The sequence below is a fragment of the Xenia sp. Carnegie-2017 genome, unplaced genomic scaffold (assembly GCF_021976095.1).
Source record: "Xenia sp. Carnegie-2017 unplaced genomic scaffold, XeniaSp_v1 HiC_scaffold_23, whole genome shotgun sequence".
NCBI lineage: Eukaryota > Metazoa > Cnidaria > Anthozoa > Malacalcyonacea > Xeniidae > Xenia > Xenia sp. Carnegie-2017.
Window position 1 is genome coordinate 4612426 of NW_025813486.1, and position 12013 is coordinate 4624438.

A 12013-nucleotide genomic window follows, 5' to 3' on the forward strand; every position below is an offset into this window, starting at 1 on the left:
TGGGTACCTTTCAACTTTTGTTGAATTTTTTCTATACTGTACGCTGAGAGGAGGGCTAAACAGTCTTTTTCTGACCAAACCTCTCGTTTTTGCGCCAATTTTCTAAGCTTTTTTCTCTGTTTTGATTTTAAATTTTGAGAAAAATGTCTACGTTTTGGCGGAAACGGCATGGGAGCGAAACTGTTGTATCGAAATAAGTTCACTTACGTTCACATATAAACCGGATCGATCTCAGATCGATTTCACACCACCTTTCAAAGCGAGCTGACTTTGATCAATCTGAGATCGATCTCAAATTTTAGCAAAGGTTCACACTTAGCTCGCTTTACGCTAGATGGATGTAATTTAGCATAACTACATGAATGCACAGGCTGTATTTAGATACATATTTTTTACGAACATATTCCTCAGTTCCACGACAAAATATTTCACCCACTCTGCAAACTTGTTACATACTTACATTAAGGATCCAGTGTAAAATGACTGAATTTTTTTATTTCTGTGTTCTTGATCACCCGCAAAAAAGCAAAGTTCTAAAACTTTAAAAACACCGTAGTGTTTAATGTTTAATGATCCTCGTGCAACCTTAAACATTTGAGTTTATCTTATCTATACTGTGAATAGTGAAACTTGCTTTACATTTGAATCAATATATATATCTTGTGCTGTAAGACGCTTTATTTAGCGTCAATCGTGTCCAGAAATGTCTAAAGTTTGCGTCTCCACAGAAATTCAAACCTGGCGGGACATTATTTCTCAGATATCATAAGAAACCACAACACAGCTCAATCAAAACACCAGTGCATGGAAGCAAATTAAATGGCATAAAAATGTCACTAACAAGTAATCAACAAAGTTGAATACTAAACACTTTTTAAATTACTCGATCTTTCTAACGCACCTGTATTGTTTGAGCATGCAAGTTTTACAAATTTTATAATTAGATTTAACACGAACATATTTCTGCCTAGTTTCAGCCTTACAACACGAATTCACAACAGGTTGCATTCAGATACAGCTCTGTTTCCGTGCAGTTTCCAGAAACAGCTCGTAAAGTCAAAACGATCGTTTTAATTTAGATATCATGCTTTAAACCTATACCTATAGTTTTAATTCACACTTACTCACGTTTGATTTTACGTTTTTATTCACGTTCATATTTCTCAGCACCACGAAAAAATGTTTCACCCGCTCCCCAAGCTTCCCAGGCTACTCGACTACTTGTTACATTCTGATTCCAATATCAACTGACTAAATCTCAAATTTATTTTTTATCACTCCAAAAAAGCAAAGCTCTAGCGCAATAGAAACACCATCGTGTTTAAATATCACAGTATCCAGAAATCTTTACAAGTTTGCGTCTCCACCTGGTCGACAATTATCCTCTCTGATATCAAAACAAACCACATTACAGCTTGAACAAAACGTCAAACTTTGCTCAAGCATTATGTAGACTCAGCAATAGAAGAAGAATTCTTTGTTGTGTCATCTCTGGCAATGGCATATCTGTGCTGGTACACTGAGCATTAGATGGAAAAGGAAACTATAATTTTTTTAGAAGTGGGTAGCCTGTTCTGTAGATTTAGTGCAGGAATCAAACTTCGTCAGTATATTTACCAACAAGCAAAAATCCTTCATTATCTTGCCAAAATACCCAGCGATTCGCAGTTACGTTTGCAATCATTATGATATAGCGAAATGTGGCGCGATGGTAGGCAAATGACTGGCTCAAACCTCTCTACTTTGTTTATAATTAATACATTCATTATGTTTCATGCAAGTTAATAAAGCCTATTTAATTTATTTTTTAATATCATCACCGAAATCATTTTTACTCATCACGTGATATTAATTTCTATGTGGACAAAATAATCTGGATTGGTTTATTATAAATCGGCAAACTATTTGCTGTTATTACAAATTTACTTGACAAGAGGTTGGTTTACTTAATTCAAGAAACTTTTTTGTTGACAAATTTTTTTAATGCACGGCCAAAAAGGATTTGCTACACTCACAACTACAGCGACCTCCTATTAAACTTACTCAAAATCACGTACAAAAAGCGCTTCAATAGTTGGTTAAATGTTTAGCAAAAATATGTATCATAGACGTCCTCGAAATCAGTGTAAAACTACCATATTTCAATTAATCAATAACATAAAGAAAAGGGTGTCGTCTTTAACAAATCGACTTAAACACTCCAACGGCCAACGACGAAGCAGATATCCAGAATCATTTATATTTGAAGTAGGTCGCTGAAGGGAGGAACTTTGACCATTTAAATGAAAATCAAGTACCATGTGTTTACCATCACAATCATTTATAAATTTCGTGTTGTCATTTTTATGAAATGGCCACTTTTGAACAGCTTTGTATTCACCTAAAAAATATAACAAAAAATAGTAAATTTCTTATATTAAGAATGAAATTCCTAAGCTCTAATATCTGTAGTAGTTTGTTAATAGTTTCGATGCTGTTTCGGATCGGTTTGAGTTAAAACACTTGCTATTTACGCACAATGCCGAATCTCAGAGCATTTGAGAATATCTCTTAACAAAAATAAAATATGTAAGCCTCAAAGTAACAAATAAGGCAATGTTTGACAAGGATTGTTCAGCATGCATCTGTTCGACAAAATCCGTCAGTACCAACTTTTAAAAAACCACTCCAACAGAAAACATTGTGTATCGTACATTGTGAAATACTGCAAAAATTTAGTTTTAAAGTTTGTAGTCTCACACAAAAACAACCTGTATTTACGGAACAGATTTTATGTTATGCAATATCCCACACAAACCACCTGTAGTCATAGAACAGATCAACAAATGCAAATTTAAAGCAGAAAAACGCTGGAAGTTCACAACCCTCTACAACTGCTAAGTAGCTAGGTACCAAGATTATGGCATTGAACATGATCGAAGCAATGCATCAATTTCAAACAATATACTCACTTAGTCATTTTCATCCAAATAGCTCAATAACAAACAATTATCAAGCTTTTCACTATTTGTGATAAGTAAGACTTTTAGGCAAAAATGTTTTACGTATAACGTCAATTACAGGTGTGGAAAGCGTAAAAAACTATTTTAAATTTAAAAACCTTTCCCAACATCAGATATGATTTAGAAAGATATGTTTAGTCAACAATTAACATAATAAACAGTGTATTACCTTTAATATACTGGTGATTGTTTAAATTTTCCGAACTTTGAGGATCTGAATGAAAAGCATCAATCATGTGATCACCATTTCCTTGATCCATTAACATCATTGTGATCTTCTTTTGGAAAGGCCATGTTTGAAGTGCATCGTTATCACCTAGAAACAATTTAAAAAAAGTAAATGCATATTTCCAATTTATTATAATAAATTCTTTCAAAGCACTTTAACTTTGTATTTTTCCTCTCTTACTCCCAACCCTTTCTGAACATAACAACAGACCAATAAGAAAATATAGCATTTCAACATCGACCACTATTGTTATTCAAAGGACCATGACAACATTTGATGTGGATGTCCATTTTGCAATTGACAAATTGGAAAAACTAGTGATATTAAATATGAAACATTTGATGACCAAACACTTGTTAAAACAACTGAATCTACAACCATAATGTATATAACCTGTTATCTATATGTAGATGGCAAAAAATGCTTTCATTTTTAGAGCAGTCAAATGCAAAAAAATAACGATAAAAGTGAATAAACCTTTCATAACAACAAAAAACAAAGATAAATGAGTTCCTTTTCCAAAACCATCACCATTCATATAGATCTTAGCACACATCTTGTAACCATATTGAGAACTGTAGAATGGTACACTGTACAAGGCTGTTTTGATACCATTAATGGCGTTCTGTCTCTTCTTCTTGAAGTTATCTATTTTCCACAGTAACGTACCATTGTAGCTGTGTATGGCTTGATTAGACCCCAGTGCACGCGAGCCACGTTGCGCTTCAAGGTCCGTAATCTTAACCGTGTTTCTCGCAAGTGATTCGTCATTTGATCTAAACACTCACGAAATCGTTGTATAATTGAGTAAATTTCTCTCACTTGTCGCGCGAGAGTCGTACATTCTTCGCTGTTTAAGGAAGCATTCACGAAGCACTGTGCGTACATACGATTGTTATAATCAGCCAAGTTTTGAACAGCAGTGGTAAACTCTGGACGTAGTACATAGTTACTTAACTGTGTAACAAATGCCATAACATATCGTAACAGGAGGCTAACATGATCAATTACATTGTCATTCATATGTTGACGGATCTCTCTTCGTCTTAGAGTCCGTGAAAGAAATACAAAGATAATACCAATATATTCCTGACACAAAATTACAAATTAGCTACAATAAATCGTTGCTTCAAAACAAATATAATGAAAACTTTAAGACTAAATCTTGTTTTTATACGCAGTAAAAAAATTGTTGTTTCAAAATAAATATAAATAAATCGAAGCGCTTTTGATAAAAATTTTGTTTGCAAACAGTTTCAAAGTTGTATATTTCATTACTGACATGAAATTGTAAAACAGTTCATATATTCTTACTCTATCATAACTGCATCCAATAGCTTGAAATTCACATTCAGTCGGCACTTCATCACAAGCTGTCGTTTGATGTTGTTCAATATCTTTCCTTGGTATCTTTTTCCCACAATACTCACAAACCACAGGATAATATTCACACACATTTTCTATGTGATCCTAATGTTAAATGTAAAAACTTAGAAAGTAAAATCCGGTATAATGTCTTGAAATATAGAAAGATGGTTGGTAAGAAATGATACACAAAAATATAATGACGTTTAAAGTCATACAATTTTATAAATTAAAAAACAGGAGAAAAGCGCTCATATATTACTCTCCTGTTTTTTGTACAAAAGGTCCAAGATATGACCCAACGGGTATAAATACATTGTAATGAATACAGATTAGCACTTTTGGCTATATCTCAATTCTATTTTTCTTTAATCCGCCTGAGAATACTCCGCATACCTTAAGTGAAGCATACGGTACATCTTTACCACAATATTCACATTTCACATTTCGATATTCACATTTATTCTTCAAATGTTCACTAAGGAGAGAGCGAGGTAACTGAATGTTATATTGCTTGTGGATACAGCTGATGAGCGCATGCTCACAAACTTGATAATGACCCTGACACAAAAGAAACTTAATAATAAGTAAAAAAGACCAAACTTTTTTAATAAATTTATCAACTCAACTCACCTCCAATTCTTCGTAGGAGCCAAACCATTCACATTGTTCAGAAGGACAATGTAAACGAATACTTTTCAACTCACGTTTCGTAAAAGCATCAGGGAAAACCTGTATATAAGTTTCATAAAAGTACAAAGATTGGTGTAATAATTGCATATTGGTAGATGAAAATGTTGAGAATGGAAGCTCTTTGTAGAGGAGTTTTTTAATAAACGATTGATACAGCTGTATGGAAGTTTCCTTTTAAAACTTTAGAATATTTTCACCTACATCATTTCTGCTCAATTTTTCTTGATCTTCGGGACATTTTGGATTAGAACTTCTACAGATTAAACGAATGTGAAAACTACAGGGTGCATCGAAAAAATTTAAAAACTTAAATATCGAGAAAACTATCATTTCATCAAAATTTCTCAAAAATCTTCCCGCGTTTATGCATTTTGGTATCGTTTGGCTTATATTAAAGTAAAAACAATCAGAAAAATTACTCTCGAAAAGCGGGAGAGCAATTTTTAAAGGCCTCAATTTTAACCACTTGCGCAAAGAAAATGAAAAGTTTAAAATCTAAATTATTTCGAACGGGTGAAAGTTTGAAGTCTGTTGCGCATTGTACTAAAATTTTAGATTTACCTCAGAATGAAATTAGATTTTAATTGCCTAAATTTCTTATTTAAAATTGAGGAATTTACAAAGTTTTCTCAAAGATTTCGAGATAAATTTTTTTGATTGATTTCACTGGTACATAAACCAGATGCCAAAATACATTGACACATTTTGAACAAATTTGGATAAAATGATATTTTTCACACGTTTTTAAAGTTTCTAAATTTTTTGATACATTCTGTAGTAGCAAAAATGTTGAATGTTAAGAAAAGATCATGGTGAGACACGCAAAACACCATCTTCTGTAAACTGCTTAATCCTAGGAATTATGATGAACGTAAACATACGCCCGTATTGTAAAAGCTAACTCACAATTACTGTATGGAGCTTAAAAATTAGCTTATAATTGTTTGAACACGGTATTTTACGTCACTAATTTATCGACTGAAAAAAATTTAGCAAAATCATTGCCATCGAAGGAGAAATAATTTCGTCATTGATGAATGGGAATAGTGTTTTTACATCGCACTCAGTGAGAGTGAGTATGAGCGAGTTTTTTGATTACGGGCGATAATGTTTGAATTATAGAGTTCATTTATATATTTCTATGCTTTATAACAATTTCTCTTACGAGTTTGAGTTGAATTTCAACAAAGTTAAGTCGATAAAGCAGCTTGCAATTGAAGTAACTGACTGACAACAAACACAACATGAATGACTAGTTTCTCCAGTAAATCTTCACGAGCTCTGATTCGTGAGAACATTTTTAAGTTGATGTGTTATTTGAAAAGAAAAAACGTCAATTATGCTCAATACATAATATAGATATGCATCACTTTGTAAAACAAAGAATAGTATACATGTTTGTAAATGTAGATCGTCCAGGTTGGTATAATTCACATTTTCCTGTACACACAATACAATGACGTAAGAACCAGATAACAAATACGGCTAACCTGACGTTTACTCCTGATTTGACTCTGAAGATGACTACCGCTAAGGTTGTCGAAACGTCAGTCAACAACAACAAAAACAGTCCTTCTCAGGACTATACTAACCTGGACTATCTACTATTAAAACATGTAACGATACTTCCGGGTTCAAACCATTTACTTTAAAGAATAGTATTTTAGAAATCAATCGTCGCACTAAATCTAGTATTTTAAAACATATAGAGTAGTTTGATGTTGTACCTATCATGTTAAAGTAAGGTATAACAGAAATCAAGGCTGCTGACCTCATCGATACCATAGTAGATAGTTGTACAACAGGGGTCTCCAAACTACGGCCCGCGGGCCAGATGCGGCCCGTTAGGCCTCTGAATCTGGCCCGCAGAAACACTCGAGAAAAAAATAAGAATATTATTAAACAAAATAAACTTTGTGCATGAAAGAAAAAGAAAATTAGATGATGAATGTCAGCGATTTCATGAAGAGTGAAGTGTAAAATACTTCTTCATCGCTCTTTGACCAGCGGTATACGGTTCGTTGGCCCTCAACATGCTGGATGAAAGTTCATGTGGCCCTCTGGCTGAAACGTTTGGAGACCCCTGTTGTACAATAATGAGATATAAGACACCACAAGATAGGATAAGGTTGAAACACGTGATACAACATTGGATAAGAAGCAACATTGCCAATGATATCCATGATTTTAATAAGGCAGAGCTTCCAGTTCACAGTTTTGATAGAAAAATATCTTACCCAAGTATAATGTCGATACAAGATTGACAAAACAAATGTCCACACATTGTCTGTGTTGGATTGACGAGGAGGAAATGGCAGGAAGTACAAATATACTTCGCTGGGATTTTTTTCCTGTCTACATCACGGATTTTGATCCCAGGCATCTTGAATGGAGGGTAATTCTTTTCACAAATAGAATCTAAAATTTGATAAAAAAAACTGTTGAAATATGATCTAAAAATACAGGACAATTTGACAAAAAGCACTGAAACAGTGGTAAGTAATCATTTTAGTGATTTACATAAACTTTTCAGCAATTTCACTCAAATACATGCTCAAAAAACTGTCTGTTTATTTCTCTTTTAAAGCTCATTTCGCAATAAAATCTATAATGCTTCATTCTCTTGTTCGGCCATATCGGATTTATAATAGCTACAATGAAAACCCCAAACTGGGTAACAGAGCAATCTATTTCAACTATTACGTATGGAAAACACAAACATTAAGGACCTACGCGAATAGCAAATGCAATAATTTTACTTATGTAGAGAAGAGATGCTAGGCATTTGTTATAGATTGATCGAAGAATGACCTACATTTCGAAAAAGATTGGCTTTAGCGGTATGTTATTACAACGATTTCATAATAGAAAACCTACAAAAGTGTAGAGCATCTTTCTTTCATACAGAAAATTTAGTGAAATAAAGACCTTCTACGAAATACACCGTAAAAACATATTTCCCAATGTTTGTGCTGCACCTATATGAAATCTGTTTACTCTGAGAAAAAACGAGCACAACACATCATTAGGACATAATTAAGGCATATCTTTTAGCTACCAAAGACTGCTACGCTTGCAATATGTTCAACAGTTTAGTCATATAATATCATAATATCAGTTATTCGTCAAAACTGTTTCAGAAATTTTAATTCGATGGAGATTCGTATTTCAAATGGAGACTCGTATTGTATCTAAAATTTTAGAATTCCTGTGCGTGTAAGATTCTTCTTATTTCTTTCAGATAACGCTTAACTTTTATTGAGCCTTAAATTCGTCAAATTAAACAATCTATAAAGAACAATTCATCTTATAACTTCGTACGAACATGGAAAATGTAGTAGAGTCGTTTATTTAGAATATTCATTTAGTAGTTAACAGTCTTCATGAGACGTTGTTTTAGAGTACGTTGTTCTATATATTAACAACAATATTAAATCAACAGACATTTCGTGCAAATGACTGACATTAGTAATGCTTTTACTCATGTTCAAAACCTTTTTCTTAGGAGTAAATGATTTCATAGAGTAACACAAATCACTTCGATAGCATGAGTAGCGAATTTAAGGTTAGGTAAAATATATACATATATTAGCCGTTAATTCTTTATTCAAAATATTTTATAACAATGCCATTGGCAACGAGTTTTCAATTTATATAGATTTGACCAATCAATGATCCGGCTCAATGGTTGAGCATGATATCAAGAATTATTCAGACCAAGGTTAATGTTATCCGCCGAAGCGAAGCTGAGGAAGGAAAAGATGGATAAAACATCTAAAATGGAATAGCCAAATGGGAATATGCGTAAAAATGCGAAAAAAAACACATTAAAAAATCTACTAAAGTCACACAAACTTGGATGAAATTTACATTGATTTGTCTTCGTTTCGGCCAACGAAATCTTAAACCAGTTTTCGAATAAAGTCACTGCCAGCGTATTTGTGTGATTTAATACCCTAATAGTTAAACTAGCTATAATCAATAATTTCGCCGATCTCGACAAATAGTGTTTTGAATTTCTAATACGTGTCGGTTGGATATCCCTAACCTATAAGACGAACTTATTTGCGAGTTCGTCTGCGTAAATACGAAGATGAATCAATGCAAGAACTGAAAAATTTCACCACACAATGCGTGAAAGTAGTTATTTAAAGTATTTGTGTGCTTTTTTGCACATACTTCCCATTTTCTCATTCCCTTTTGCGCATTTTATCCTTTTTTCCTTTATTCCATTCTGCATTTAATGCCTAACATGTCTCTAGGACCTTAATGTTTTTTGACATTCGTGCACAACAACAATACACTATAATTAAACACTCACACTCTCACACATTTCCTTTGCATACATCATATCCCATAAACCTGACAACAAAAAAGGATTATTTCTTATATTAGTGATTCAAATTTACACTCCACTCCCCACCCCCATTTTTGGTAATGGTACTTATCATCAATGCTTATACATGTGTAGCCCACATATGTTGGTGGTTTCTAAAATTATACTGCATAGTTGTTTTTTGTTGGAGAATTGTCTTTTTTCTGTCAAGCTGTTTTTATTTTAAGAATAATTCAGTGGTATGTTATACCATAGCAGGTACACTGTAGTCCTAGTAATAAGCAATACAAGCAAAAAACTATTTCCAGGAAACAGTGAAAGATTTACTGTTGGTCAGAATACCATATATTGCTTAGAGAACATTCTAGGACTACAAAATTACTAAAAGCATTTGTTTTTTGTAAAATATTTTAAACAGGAAATAGATTTATATTGATGTTTCAAAGCCACTTTAATACTGACAAGAAGCAATATAGTATACTTGATTTTTGAACAAATAGCTTTATTCAGCTTAAAGTCAAAAATGAAATTTGAAGGAAAACAAATCAAGCAGCACTAAGACAAAACAATACTACGGCAATATTCATATATGTAAGTATTCATTATGTTTGTCCATCAACCATTACGTGAATAATGGTTATACACAGCAGGTTATGTTGGAATCGGCAATAAGTATGTATGGCCAAATTTTATATTAATTATAATATGTCTTCACTAAATTAATGCTGTGAAGAAGATGAAACAATCAGAAGTAATCAATTATTTCCATCAAAATTGATCATGGTTCATACCATGAATAACAGGAGATGCCCCACTACAACTATGAAGGCCAGTCACACCTCTGTACACAACACTGAGAGCAAATATTGAAATATATCTTTTATACCAGAAACAATACATAGCTGTATAAGGCTGATGTGTACTTATAGAATAGTTATCAAATAACCTGAAATCTTATTTCACTGCTGCAGATACAGTGAAACATGAAGTGGTCAACAAAAATGGCATATTTTTCAAATTCTTTACTAAAACTACACGTTGGCACAATTCGACAAAGAGTTTCTTATTCAATATATTTCACTTACTTTAAATCATATACGATATTCACTTTATAAGTAGTGTCTAAACTTTTAATTAAATGTTGTAAGTTCAAAAAATGCTTACCAAAGCAATCTGGAGTGTAAGTATATAAACTATAAATACATCTACAGCAAAGGACGATGACGAGCAATAGGCAAAAGCACTGTTATGTAGATTACACCGGATAACGCATCCATCCATGTATAAAATATACTAATATAATTGACACCGGAAGTTGCCTCATCTGATAATGACCTTCGTGGTCCAACTTTACTAATACTTTTGTATTACAAATTCACAGTTTTTGCGTTTTTATTCGTTCTACAAACTTTTGATTCGAGAAAAATTTTTGCGAAAGGGATAGAACTACCGGCAAAGATATTTAAGTTTGTCTTCTTGGCTTTATAATGGCAGAAAATTGAGATGGTACAAGGTCGACCTGCATTGTTTTGACACTAACTGGAGATTATATGATGCTGCTGCTTCTTAAAAAATGTAGGAATATTACAGAATCCCACTACTGCTGCCAACATTTCATCTGCAACGACGTTTATGGAAGATTGCTGCAAATTTACTTATTTAATAACACTTTGTTATTCACATCGCTAATATCATAATAATTTCAAATTACGTCTTTATTATATCAGTGAAGAAACAAAACAAATCGACATAGAAAAATAATCAGAAAGACATTTTGATGAACAATAGTAAGTTGAAAACGGTAACATCAAACTCTCTACCGGGTTTCCTCTACATGTCATGAAAATTTTGCCTTAATCAGAAGTTTGTAAAAGGAATAAAAACGCGAAAACTGTGATTTTATAATACAAAAGTATAGTAAAGTGGGACCGATACCCCCCATGAAGCCAGTAGCAAATGATCGATCTTCCGGCTTCAATTTTTGCAAGAGATGCGTTATCCAGTCTAATATACATATCATATACACCAATTGGAATATTCGTCATACAAGGCCTTTTATTTTCTGCTACTGTGATAATAACTGATCTATTTAACAGATAAGACTGAAACCAGGACACAGTTGTACAAGACAGTTCATGTTGTGAAAATTTTTCGTGTAAAAATGGGTTATAAGTTTCGAAGACTTTGGTGAGATCAAAAAGAATAACGCCTGTAACGTGGTTTGAGTCTATAGATGCCAAAATTTATCTGTGAACGTAGTGAACGAGTTTGGTTGGTTAATCTATGTGCGTATTTTGTGTCAGTATGACGTAGCCAGTGGGGGCGGCGCCCGTGTCTCCCCAAAATGTTATGCTTTACTTCTTTATATTGTTAAATGACAGTTATGCC

General features: G+C 33.1%; 1 protein-coding gene across 1 annotated transcript; it reads right to left on the reverse strand.

Annotated features, from left to right (window-relative positions):
- Positions 1-1770: 1770 nt before the first annotated feature.
- On the reverse strand, positions 1771-10903 carry LOC124448248 (TNF receptor-associated factor 5-like). The gene is made up of 9 exons (XM_046999244.1): positions 10790-10903; positions 7527-7707; positions 5491-5542; positions 5230-5328; positions 4993-5157; positions 4448-4701; positions 3709-4007; positions 3172-3318; positions 1771-2380 (listed from the first exon to the last, which is right to left on the reverse strand). Exons 2-9 carry the CDS (start codon positions 7670-7672, stop codon positions 2142-2144), a joined length of 1401 nt encoding a protein of 466 aa, XP_046855200.1. The 5' UTR covers positions 7673-7707; positions 10790-10903; the 3' UTR covers positions 1771-2141.
- Between the last annotated feature and the right edge of the window lie 1110 nt (positions 10904-12013).

What these genes read in the sequence shown, in the direction of transcription:
- LOC124448248 (XM_046999244.1), bottom strand. Translation starts at nt 7,672, where the DNA reads ATGCCTGGGATCAAAATCCGTGATGTAGACAGGAAAAAAATCCCAGCG. An exon ending in TACCGTATGCTTCACTTAAG is followed by an intron (nt 4,702 to 4,992) that starts GTATGCGGAGTA and finishes ATTTAACATTAG; the next exon opens with GATCACATAGAAAATGTGTG. An exon ending in CAATCACCAGTATATTAAAG is followed by an intron (nt 2,381 to 3,171) that starts GTAATACACTGT and finishes TATATTTTTTAG; the next exon opens with GTGAATACAAAGCTGTTCAA.